The sequence below is a fragment of the Parasteatoda tepidariorum genome, chromosome 3 (assembly GCF_043381705.1).
Source record: "Parasteatoda tepidariorum isolate YZ-2023 chromosome 3, CAS_Ptep_4.0, whole genome shotgun sequence".
NCBI classification, from domain to species: Eukaryota; Metazoa; Arthropoda; class Arachnida; order Araneae; family Theridiidae; genus Parasteatoda; species Parasteatoda tepidariorum.
This window is the reverse complement of record NC_092206.1, coordinates 84,555,508-84,568,369: the sequence shown is the minus strand read 5'-3', so window position 1 is coordinate 84,568,369 and position 12,862 is coordinate 84,555,508. Positions and strand designations below refer to the sequence as shown.

General features: G+C 28.7%; 1 protein-coding gene across 1 annotated transcript; it reads left to right on the top strand.

The window, feature by feature from the left end:
• Positions 1-1,263: 1,263 nt before the first annotated feature.
• LOC107437147 (ubiquitin-conjugating enzyme E2 S) lies at positions 1,264-11,923 on the top strand. The gene is made up of 4 exons (XM_021148926.3): positions 1,264-1,849; positions 6,917-7,064; positions 8,335-8,525; positions 10,629-11,923. Exons 1-4 carry the CDS (start codon positions 1,841-1,843, stop codon positions 10,935-10,937), a joined length of 657 nt encoding a protein of 218 aa, XP_021004585.1. The 5' UTR covers positions 1,264-1,840; the 3' UTR covers positions 10,938-11,923.
• The last annotated feature ends 939 nt before the right edge of the window (positions 11,924-12,862 follow it).

The following is a 12,862-nucleotide window of genomic DNA, read 5'->3' as shown; positions in this document are numbered from 1 at the left end:
TTCATAAAAGAATCCCTCAACTTTCATGTGGAGTCTGAATTTTTATTTCAATAGTCTTTACATTTTAATTTATTAATATTCTGTAAGAGTTACTTAAAAAATTGTACACCTAGGTTAAAAGTGAATGTTCCCTTTCATAGCAGCATGATTAATCAGAAGTAGCTCTATCTCTAATAATGAAATATTCTATTATTCATTTATCAATGTTAAACTCATATCAGTTGTACCCAATAATTAACGAATTAGTCTTCATTGATATTTTATAACATAAAATGTCTCCTTCGTTGACCATTACATCTCCGTGGACAAGGCAGAATTTAAAATATTTTAAATCTTGTAAAAAATAAAATAGAAAACTTGACCATTATTATAAGGACATATAACAAAAATAAATAAAGGCATTTATGTAATTTTCATCGCTTTTTTAATTACTTTAATTTAAGAAAATTTTTTAGTCTATTTATACCTTTTCAGTGAGAATGACCCGTGTAACTCATGCTCAAAAGAAACATTGCGGAACTGAAATTTGCGATCGAAATGGGCTGCAGGTGGCGTAGAGCAGAATGCTCTATCTATGGCAACACTTCACATGCTTTCCCCATTAGCCTGTGGAAAGTCATAGAGGAAGGAAGTACGTTAGTTTCTCTCTTGATTTTCATATAGATTAAAATCTTTCAACTTGAAAAACTATATGGAACTGAAAACTACATTAAACATAGTTCTAAAGAAAAGTATCATGGAAATTTTTAAAAATATTTTTATTAAGTAAAAAGGAAAAATATTAAGAAAAGGGAAAATATCGTAGTACATTCCTATACAACTGAAAAGAGGAGGAGAGGGAAGGGAGAAGGGCTAAAAGCATGAAACCGGTCTCTCCCCAGATGGCGTATTCGAGTGTTGCGATCGCCAATTTCGAAATTCGTATGCCTAACTCGTGGGGATACGAATACGAAGAACTCGCATGGTGCGCCTACAAGTTCCTTCTCGTAGGCTTGCCATATGAATCTCATGGAAGGAATCTTCGAACCCGCTACCTGCACGTTACAGAGCATATGGCCAGCGATACTGCTTGGCCAGGGATCCAGGTCCCAATGAGGCGTTTACATAGCAACTGACAAAGGAGGATTTCTGCACATCAGAAAATTTCATGGTAAGAAAATTCTGCTGGTTAGTACAATTGAATTCATCAGATGTCATGAGAAAAAGTGACATTAGTATACTCATCACGCGCTTTATTTTGTTTGAATATGCAGAAAACTTGATAAATTAGTTGGAGCACTTTGGCTGATTTGAATCTGAAAAATTTTAGCTCAGGTTGTGTTTGTAATATATTTTCCTTGGGTTTAATTTATAAGAGCCAGCCTTTATAACAATCAAAATTTTCGGAACTCTGCTCTACTTTCGGTACTATACATTTGATAGTTGGTGGAAGAGTTGCCTGTAGTTGAATAATTATCAGGCATTGAATCTCAATTTATTTTCCAGCAACTTTGAAAGTATTCATGCGAAGAATTTGACTATTTTCATCCTTACCAGGAAATTTCCTTCTCCTCATCTGCTCTTCCACAATTTGGTTGGCTAAAAGAGAAAAATATCGATTACAAAATCGATTAGAAAGTAATTTTTATCGTAGAATAGTCAGCTATTCATTTGTTGTTACGTCTGATTTGAAATTGAGTAATTTTCAACGGTTTTTTAGTTTTCTTGACTAAAAATGAAAAAAATTCGATTATTATAGATCATATTTAGGAAACTTATTAGTATAAACGAGTTTTATTCATATTTGTTTTTAATATTATATTTTTACTGCATTGGACTAATATTGGGGTAAAATTGGAGAATGTCGGGAGTAAGTATAAGAAATAATTATTATTTCCATAAAATATCCTTCAAATAAGTTCCTAAATTATAATCATAATTGTTTTATTCATATTGCAGTCTTACGTTTTGTTTCTTATTACTCTTATGTAAAATCGACAGTGATGTCTTTTTAAAATCATTTCAACAAGCTTGTTTACCATTTATTGTTTATATTAGTTGTCGTTTATTAACTGAAATTTTATTAGATAAATAGCTGTTGTTAACGAAATAACTTTGGTGGTTCCAAAAATTTCTATATTAAGGCATTTTGTTTTGTTGTTGATTTCATGCAGTTGAGATTGTATTACTGTAATTATCCCTTTAGATGGGAAAAAATTTTACTCTTTGTTTTATCTCTCTTTTAATTTCATGCCTTATGAATCAATACCTTCGTTATATAGGTTACATATAACACTTGCCTGAGTATAAAATGTTAGTTAGTGTTTTTTTTTTTAAAGGGTTTCCCCTTTCTTAACTAGGCGGTTGAACTTCTGATAATTTTACTATCCTTTTTCCTATAGCTATTTCTCATTTATCTATGATTCCTATTTCTAATATGATCTGGGAATAAGCTCAAAAAATTATCCTATTAAAAAAGCTTGAATTTATCTCTTCATAACAGCTATTTGTACTTCTTTTTTTATCTTTCTGTTTCTTTAAAATTGTTTTCTGTAAAAATAGCTCTTTTTATTTTTGAAGTTTAGTTTATTTATAGTCTGTGGAGATACTTCCTTAGGGGATATTTTTGTATCGTGATCTGTGACGCGAACTACAATCGCCAAGGTGCCAAATAGATTTTAAACATGTAGCATGTAAAAAAAAACATGTGAATGTTTGCCCAGGGATGGCTACAAGTTATACCTTTTTAGTTGGTCCCTTTCTGTGATGTTTTTTTAGTTTCTCGCGAGCCACTGCCCGGAAGTTTCCAAGACTTGGTGATAAATCTCCAACAGATCACGATACGGAATCTCCCCGTACCTGATTACAACAACTACTATCACCGAGGCCCTTAAGTGTTTTTGTACTTTTAAAAAAATAAACAAAAAAATGTAGAGGTTTATCTGGTTGTAGCTATTACTTATGCTCTTCAAGGTTGTCCTTTCCCGTGCTCTGTTTCTTGAATGTTACTATCCGTTTGTCAGTATCACCGAAATTAAGTGACTGATACTAGCTTGTGTATTTAACTAACAACAATAATAATGTAAACAGGGGTCTGTCCACGTTGAATTTACTACCTCTTAGCGGTACCTTCACAAATTCAATTTTAGGAAAAACGGTTGTTTCACAAATTCAACTTTAGGAAAAACGGTAGTTTCACAAAGTACTTTTTCTTAAAATTTTAATTTTCTATCCTTAAGAAACGATAAATCTATATTTTTACTATGTTTTTGTGTTGGTTTTTTAATATCATTTTTAATTTTTCACATATTATGTCTAAATTTTCACAAAATAGGTACCTCTCAGTAAAACCTAGACAGACCCCAGGTAAATAAACTACTCAAAATTATTAGTAGACCAGTGTGTTCTGTGAGAAAGACAGAGTTTAATTTATAAAATTAACATCATAAGAAAATACATGCATTTAAATTTATTTTATGATGACTATTAGGTATTTATTCTATAAAAAGATAAAATGTTATTTGCTTTTAAATTCTAATCCTAATTGTTCTTGAAATTGAATCAGAATAATTGTTTCCTTAAAATTAAGTTAAATTTTCCATGAATAAGGCATTTTCTATAAAACTATATGTCATTTGCTAGAAAAAACTAATATATTTTGTTTAAAAGCTGTACAGTTAATTATTATTAATTTGTATCATTCATATAGTTCTGCTGCATTAAAAAAAGTTGATTTCTAAACTTAGTTCCAAGTAGTTCGAAGTAATTGTCTTAATGCTTCTAACTATGTTCATTCTAGATTTTAAAAAGGGCTGGGCACTAGAAGCTGATAAGGACACTATTTCCCCTTTAAAAAGGCCATAATTCATATATATTTGCATAACTTTTAAGACACCTAAAATATACAAAGTTTTTAGTTTTATCTTAACTAAATAATTTATTAAACATATCAAGAGTTTATAAATAATTTAGAAATGAATGAAAAAACAATAATTGTAACAGCTGCTGAAAAAGTAATCGAAAATTATTGTGAATTTACGAAATACATAAGGAAGTGGGTGAGATAATTGCTAAAATATGAAATTCGTTAACTATGACATTGTATTTCATTGGAATCGAAAAAATCACCACGAAGTAGACAAGAAATGACAAACAGTTGTGGGGGGGGGGAATCCATAAACTATGAAGATTTACGGTAGAATCAATCTAAACGGAGCATGTCAAGAAGTGACTCAGTAAATAGAAAAACTTGCTTGTTGTAATAACAGTGTGTAAAAAGTATCAGAATAAATAAAAAAACAAGTGGAGAATGTTGGAAACTATGTCAATTATGATGATGGAATAGTCGCAAATCGAAGACTTCAAAAAGTAATAACTCAAGTTCGAAATTTGAATGTCGCATTAAATCTTATAAAAATATCATAAACGAAAATATAAGAAACATATACAAAAGGATGATAAAATTATTAATAACTGCTGAAGCGCTATTAGGTTTTCCGGAAAGTTTGTGCTGATACATTGTCTAGTATGGAATTGACACGAACTTTCCGACTACGAGAAATTATAATGAAATCGTCATTAACCGAACAATGTAATGACGTGGTATAAAAATATCGAAATTTAAAAGATCATGTGAATGACCTATAAAGTGATAAGCAACTGCCATAAAACCTATCAAAAGTTTCAAGGACTTGTGATAAAATTGTCACAAATCGAACATATCTAGTTCAGATAACTCAAACTCGAATTTCTATCATATTAAACATTTTGGTATTTTAAAAACCATGTAAAAGGGCCAAAAGTATGATTAATAACATCCAAAAAGCCATGACCAACGCCATGAAATTGCTACAGAATCGTCATGAGTCAAACGTATTAAATAGTGATAACGCAAATACAAAATTCAACAACATCATCAAAAGTAACAACATCGTATTAAACATATCGTAATTTAAAAAGCCGTGTTAAAGGGCTGTGACAAATAACTTCCGAAAAAACCATAATCAAATGCATTGAAAGTAGGATAGAATGGTCACGAATCGAATGTGTCAAAAAATGAATACTCAAATTTGAAATTTGTACATCTTAATAGCATTGTATATAAAATAACAGAATTTAAAAAACCACATGTAAAGAGTTGAAAAATTGATTAATAACTGCCGAAAAAATTATCGTCAAATGACTTGAAATTACGATTGAATATTCACAAATCGAATGCTTAAAAAAATTGATGGCTTAAGTTCAAAATGCACATATCGTAATAATATACTAAATCAGGGGTCTGTCTAGGTTTTCTGAGAGGTACCTACTTTGTAAAAATGTAGATATAATTTGTGAAAATTATATTAAAAAATCAGCACAAAAATATGGATTTATCCTTTCTTACGGGATAAAAATAAAATTTTTAGAGAAGGTATTTTGTGAAACTACTGTTTTTCCTTAAGTTGAATTTGTTAAGGTACTGCTGAACGGTAGTAAATTAAGCCTGGACAGCTCCTGTAAATATATTGGAATTTGAAAAGGCATTGCGAAACAGTTGGTAAAAAAATATTAACTCTGAAACATTATTTATTTCTGAGGAAAAACTTTTAAGTAAACCATGTGGATTTACCAAAATATCAGCGCAGATAGGCTGTTCCTCTGCCCTTTAATATGCCAAGGCGCATATTCAGATTCATGAGGCATGCGGAGCCGAATTTTTTATTCAAAGGGCAAATGAGGTGCCCCGCTATGCAAACCCGCCTAGATTGAACCCTGCTGCTAAGGTTATAGCTGTTGTCTCAAACTGTTTCGAAATTGCAAAGCTGATTAATTTAAATTTTTTGTTCTCAATTAGAATATTCTATTTTTTTTCAAAGAAAGAAAGATAACTAGAATAATTGAGAAATGAAATATTGCTCAAAATAACAAAGATGAGAACAAAATTGAATGAAAATAAAAGCAGAGTAGCTACATAAAATTAAAAGCAACAACAATCGATTATAAAAAATTTAATTTTATTTTATGAAAGAATGTTTTTCAAACCTGATTTATTAACAAAATTATGCTAGATGAGGGAAAGAATAATTCCAAATTTTAAAACAAAATATTTAGGGGGGGGGGATTTCAATTATGATGACTTTTCAAAAATTTATGTAACAGCTCAACAGCTTTGTATTATAAACGACAAGAGAGATAATGCAAGAATTAAAAGAAAACTTAAATACAGATAAGCACGATTGTTGCTGGATCACACAATATTGTGTATCAAAAACTCATTTCTACAATTTGTGTCATATCATAAGTGTGCATATCATAAATCAACTATTTTTGCCGGAAATATGTTTTCTCATGACAATAACAATTGTCATGAGATAATATGGCATTGTTGCCATATTATATCATTTATTAAACTAATAAATTATATCACTCATTAAAATAAATTCAGTAAAAAAATAAGTGTGAGAGTAAAAATTATTTTTCAATAAAATAAGACTTAAAGAATGAAATGTTTTATTTAAAATTTTAAAGATAGTCAGAATCGAAAAAAAAAATGTCAAATGTTACTTCAGGTTTTCCCTTATATTACTGCGCTAGTCTAAGAAGTTATCAAGAATTAGCACCTATTCTTATTTCTTTTCTTGTAAGACTATAAAACAACTAAATTTTGCATTCTCTCTCCTATTCGTTACTTATTTATTCCTTCCCAACTGTAAAATATTTATTGATTTAAATTTGCATTTTATAAAACAGTTAATTTATAGTTAATTTGTATATTGATTTGAAATTTTCGATGATACAAAAAATAAATCATAAGAAATTAAGATTTGCCTTTGACTAAGACTTTTTAAATTTAAACTTATGCTTTTGATATTTGGCTAATTTACTGGCTAGTAATTTGAGATCCTTATCGCAGACCCTGCTGTGTTACTGATATTTTTTTAATATTGTGTTTTAGAGCTCCAATGTTGAAAATCTTTCTCCTCAAGTTATTCGACAAGTTTCCAAAGAACTTTGGGAGCTCTCTTCTAATCCTCCTGAAGGTATCAAAATCTGCATCAATGAAGAAGATATCACTGACATTCAAGCTACAATTGAAGGCCCAGGTGAATATTTTATAATTGTTAAAAAATTTTAATGATTAATAATATTTTAATAGACTTTTTGACTGCCAGTTAAAAAAAAAACTAATTTTTTTTCTTCTTTAACCACCGTTTTATCTGCCATGTCAGAAAACCATAGGTCATAATTTTTTACAAGTGCCAAACCCCAAAAATTTCGAATACGGATAATTATTAGCTATTATAAAAATGAAGTATTTATAAATAAACGTAAATATCATAATATAAATATCAAATTACGAGTGATCATTCAGTTATATTCTTGAATTATTTTAATTAACCTCTTTTTATTTTGACAATTACTGTCAAAAACCCAAATTTTGGTGTAGAAAATATTGAATAATTATAAGTAAAAGTGAATAAATTTGAAATTTATCCTATTTATTAATTTCTTAAGTTATTTAAAATAAGAATATAAAATAATCAGCTTGATAAAAGAAAAATACTCAAAAATCATCTTATTCATTATGTATAAAAGCAATTTCTATTTACTCCCATTTTAACTGGTCCTTTCCCTAAAACATGCAACTATAAGAAGAAGAAAAAAAATGATGGTAGTTTAACAAAAATATAATTGAAAAAAAAAAACTATTTATTTTTCAGTTTTCCTTGAATTAGACCGTAATTCAAAACTATTCTTTCAATTGATACTGAGCAACGTAGTAGACATACTAAATGACATGGTTAGCTGCATAGTAGACATACTAAAGCTATTGTAACATATGGAAATAACATGTAACTAGGAACAAAAGAAACAATAAAATATGAAAAAATGGATAAATATGACAACTGAAGCTGATTTCTTCAGAGGGTACCAGCTCCGGAAGTCATAAAAGCAAAACCTTTTCTATCGAGAGGACGTGACAAATGTCTAAAATTGCGCTCTCTGTACCCCAAAGGTTTTGCCAAAATCCAGGAATCCTATACAAAATATAAAATACATGAAGCAAATACAGAAGTATAAAAACAAGACAAATACATAAGAATAGTATGCACAAAAGCTTATTAGAAACAAAATTCCGATCACCAAATTACACTACTGACTGCAGGACACAACTAAATTGAAATAAACATAAAAACAACGCCCCTAAAAACTTTCAGTAATTTTTTAAAAACTTTAGAAAATAATGGTTTTCTTTATAATTTTTGTAATATTGATTTTAAAGAAAATTGTAATATTTATTTAACTATGCGATGCATGTATAATATTTATGTATGTTTTTATATGTCTATTAACTTATATTTGTTACTAAAGCTGGAACACCATATGCTGATGGCTTATTTCGTGTGAGACTAGTGTTGGGTAAAGATTTTCCATCAGCACCTCCAAAGGGCTATTTCGTAACTAAAATTTTCCACCCTAATGTTGCTAGAAATGGAGAAATTTGTGTCAACACCTTGAAAAAAGATTGGAAATGTGATCTTGGATTAAAACATATTTTATTGGTAAATATTTTATAACTTGTTTCTTATAATAGTGTTCTCCCTAAGCGCTTTAGAAGGGTGGCCTGCCATACCCCCTTTTTGCCATATCCTATCAAAATAGGCCACCATCCCTTAAAAATGCTGCCTTTTTATTCATATTTTATTATAAAGAAAATTAATTTACTTTTTAAATAAAAATTACACACAGATAAAATTATCCGTGTTTATAGGTTTAATTTTGATTGTTATTACAAATTTATACTTTGTTAGGATTATTCTCAACTGCTTAAATTTTTCAAATTTCTCTTTTTTCGGGGGTATATTAATATATAAGGAAAAAGGCATCTTTGAATGTTATTTTCTTATCTCATGTTAAGTCTCATTTTCAGTTAAAATCTTATGTAAAAAAAAAAAAAAACTTCACGTTGTTTATCAATTATCATTTCTTCTTTAGTTTACTCTTTTTAAAAATTTTGCAGAGTAATTGTCTTTTAAGATGCTTTTAATTATTTTTTATAAACTATGCATTTTTCTCTCATTTTGATATTGAGTGAAAATTAGTTTTCAAAATACACACAAAAAATAGTGTAAGAGGGTTGTAGTGTATCTACCTTACAAATATATAATTTCAATTCAATAGTATAAAAGACATGTTAACTCAATTCTATGGCGGGGTACCTTTTCATAGATGAAGGTTGACATTGTCGATAACTACTAGCCCCACATTAGTGACCTTCGGACATGAACTTAATACAACTCGCCATACTGATTGTGAAATCAGCACTCAAAAAGTATGGCGATCTTAATACAGCTCTCCCGTCCTCTCACAAAAACAGCAACAAACCTACTAGTGGTATCCCTTCATTGAATTCTATGAAAGATATAATTCTGGTGAGGGAGTACTGTAGTGTATATACCACTACAAATATATAATTCCAATTAACTGGTATAAAAGACATGATAATTCGATTCTATGGTGGGGTACCTTTTCATAGATGAAGGTTGACATTGTCCATAACTACTCTCCCCACAAGGGTAATTTAAAAATTGATGATCAAATTCAGTTATTAGGTACATATTTTGATAAATCTTTATGGTTTCAAGTGAAGGTCTTTTCAAAGCTCTAAGTGCCTTTTTCTGTGCCTGACTATTAGTGTAGAGGCCCTTAGCATCCATTCTTGTTTTAAGCTTTTTCAGGCATACTTATGTTTAAGCAAACTTTTTGCTTTCAATTATTTAAATATTCAAACAATGCACACAGTGATTCTGCTTGACTTTGGAAAGTAAATTTGTTCAGATAGCTTGAAAACTTTGTGCATAAAGCTTTAAAATAATTTAAAATGTGTTTTTAAAATTAAATATTATTTGTTAAAAAAAGAGTATTTATTTTGAATAATGCTAGGATTATTATTTTATTTTGTTACTTTTATAGGTTCATAAAAGAAAATTAATTAACTGAATGTGATTTTAGGCTGAGAAAATGTTTCTAAGTGTAAAACAAGTTCTTATAACTAACTTTTTAAATATTTTTTTATGATGAACTAACTTAGCATGCACTTAAAGTACATACAGTTATGTAAATGGCTACAATAATCACTTGAGATTCATAAAAAAAAATTTCAAAATTTATTATTAAATTATTAAAGTTTATAATTATAACATTTAACCATGAAATAAATGAGAAGTAAAACTGTTAACATTTTGATTTGTGGCTATTTTATAGATGTAAAGTTGTTGAATGTAGACACTCTGGCACATACCAATGTTTTGCAAGGTAAAAAAGAAAAAAAAAAATAGAGTAATTTAATAGAAATATATATATATATATTTTATAGTAATACATAAATAATTTGCAGTAGTTATGGTATTGGGAAATCACTGGTTTTTGCTACTGTAATTTTTTCTTAAAATAAAAAAAGGTCTTTTTTTTTAAAAAAGGACTTCCTCTTTAGAAAAATAGGGAGGACAACGTATTTACAATTACGTTTTAAAAACACTTAGAGAGAACACTGTATCAAGCATTTACTTTTTTTTTTCTTCATTTTTAAAAATAAATTTTTTGGTTGTCTTTTGTTATTTGGTTATTTTTAGAAGGAAAATTCAAAACAAATTTTCTTTTTGTAGACTATAAAGTGTCTTTTGATTGTTCCCAATCCTGAATCTGCATTAAATGAGGAGGCTGGTAAATTATTGCTCGAGCAGTATGACACTTATTGTGAGCGAGCCCGTATGATAACGGAAATCCATGCTCGACCTCCCAAATTTACTAAAGAAGGTCTCGAGGAGGATCCACAGTCCTCCACTGGATCTTCGGCGTCCAAGGGAGATGGCCCCACTGCCAAAAAGCATGCTGGCGATAAGAACAAAATGACAGTGGAGAAAAAAAATCTCAAACTATTGAAGGAAAAGAAAAGAACTCTTAAGAGATTATGATGAATGCCAACAACAAGACCATCTCTCCTATTTAAGACATGGCTGTAACTTGTACAAGAGTTTTTAAGTTATACTTTGATGACAAGTGTTTATCATTTAGGTGTCACAAAATTTATTATCGTATTCATTTGAAAGGTGTTTCTGAGTGTTCTGTACAGTTTCATTACAAAAATTTATATTTTAATATTTTTTAATCCATTAATATCATTTGTCATTGTGTGCAAAAATCAAAACTTTATGTCTAAATTACCTAATTTATTTCTTATTAAAAATTAATGTCCCTGCACTGTAACTTATTTCACCAACATACTTCGTTGTAGAAATTCATAGGTTTAAATACAATTTATAAAAAAATAACTGATTATTCATTACAGTTATTTATCAATTCATTAACTTGTATAGGAAAGTCATGTCTTGTGATATTTTTTTATTTAGCTTTCTCATTTAATATATTGAATTTTATTTTTTATTGACATTTTCGTCAACATCTCTTGTCCTTTCCTTTTGTGAATTGTATAAAATTTTTGGATGTTCATAACTGAAATAAATGAGAAGAATGCTAGTTTTAAAAACAAGATATAACTGCATCTGGTAACTTGCTTTGTATGAGATTAATGTTAAAATTCCCTTTGTAATCTTTCTTTTCCCCCTCAATGATTGTATGTTTAGAAACTTTTATTCCAAATTGCACATTTATATACATGTATTCTCATATAATGTTTTATACATATTTTTACATACTTGTGTACATTTTTGAATAGTGAAAAGTAATTATTTATTACTAAAGTTACTATAAATGTGTATGTTGATTTTTGTGTTAGTGCAATATAGGACCAGATTCAGTTCAGTGGATACGTAATTCTATCAACATGCTGTATGTAGTGTATGCTTTATTTAAAACAAGCCAAATAGCATACAAATTGCATATAGTCTATTGAGTAACCTTTATGATTTATGTCCAATAAATAAAAACCTATACTGACTAATGACTTTTTTTATTATGTCAAATTTGACAAAGAAAACGTTTTTCCTCCGATTAAATTGAACAATTTTGTATTATTTCTATCTAATGTTCAACAAAGTATACTTGACAGTTGAAAGGAGGAGTGAAATGCAAAATTGGTATAATTCATATCATTCAATATATTATCATTTTTAATAACTTAGAAAATGTGATTTTTTTTCCTTCCTTTTTTTGTTGCTTTCTAACACATAAAGTAATTATGATGGTTACACGAACAAAAGGTGCCATCCACTGGTGCTATATGAATTTTTCTAAACATATTTTAAAGTTAGAGGTCCTATAAATATATTAATAGAGAAAATGTTTTAGAAATGGAAGCAAAAAAAGAACTTTCTTTTTTCTACAGTTCTAATAGATGTGTAGCATATACATAATTATTTCCTGTTTGTCAGATATTTAAGTAAGCAACAGTGTTCAGTACACTACTTGGGAATTAGAATTAAGAAGATTTAATTTAACTTAATTTAGAAGGCTTCATGTGTTAAATGACAGACAACCTCTTAAAATTCAAACTGCCGAAAACTTTTTGTGACTAAGAAATAGTGTAATAAGCAAATTATTAAAATAAATTCACACATTAAATTTAGATAGTTTTTTTGCAATATTTGAATTACTAGTAAACAAATGCTTGGTTTGTATAGATAAAATAATTAGAATTCAGTCTGATTTTTGTAATGTGGAATTGGATGTTAGCAAAATTTTCTCTAACAGGAGTGGTTAATACTGACAACTTTTAACTTGGCCAACATATTATAGACATTACATTTCCTGTTACTGACTTAAGACAATTTTGTATAGATTCTATCAAAATTATAAAGTTCTGAAATGTCTTCATGCTGTAGAGCCCAAAACTGCGTTTCTAGAATATCAAAGAATGAGCTTTGCCATATTTTTCTGAAAC

Excerpts from the sequence above, each read along its gene's own strand:
- LOC107437147 (XM_021148926.3), top strand. Across the intron at positions 7,065-8,334 it reads AGCTACAATTGAAGGCCCAG|CTGGAACACCATATGCTGAT; the intron begins GTGAATATTTTA and ends TTGTTACTAAAG. Across the intron at positions 8,526-10,628 it reads GATTAAAACATATTTTATTG|ACTATAAAGTGTCTTTTGAT; the intron begins GTAAATATTTTA and ends TTCTTTTTGTAG.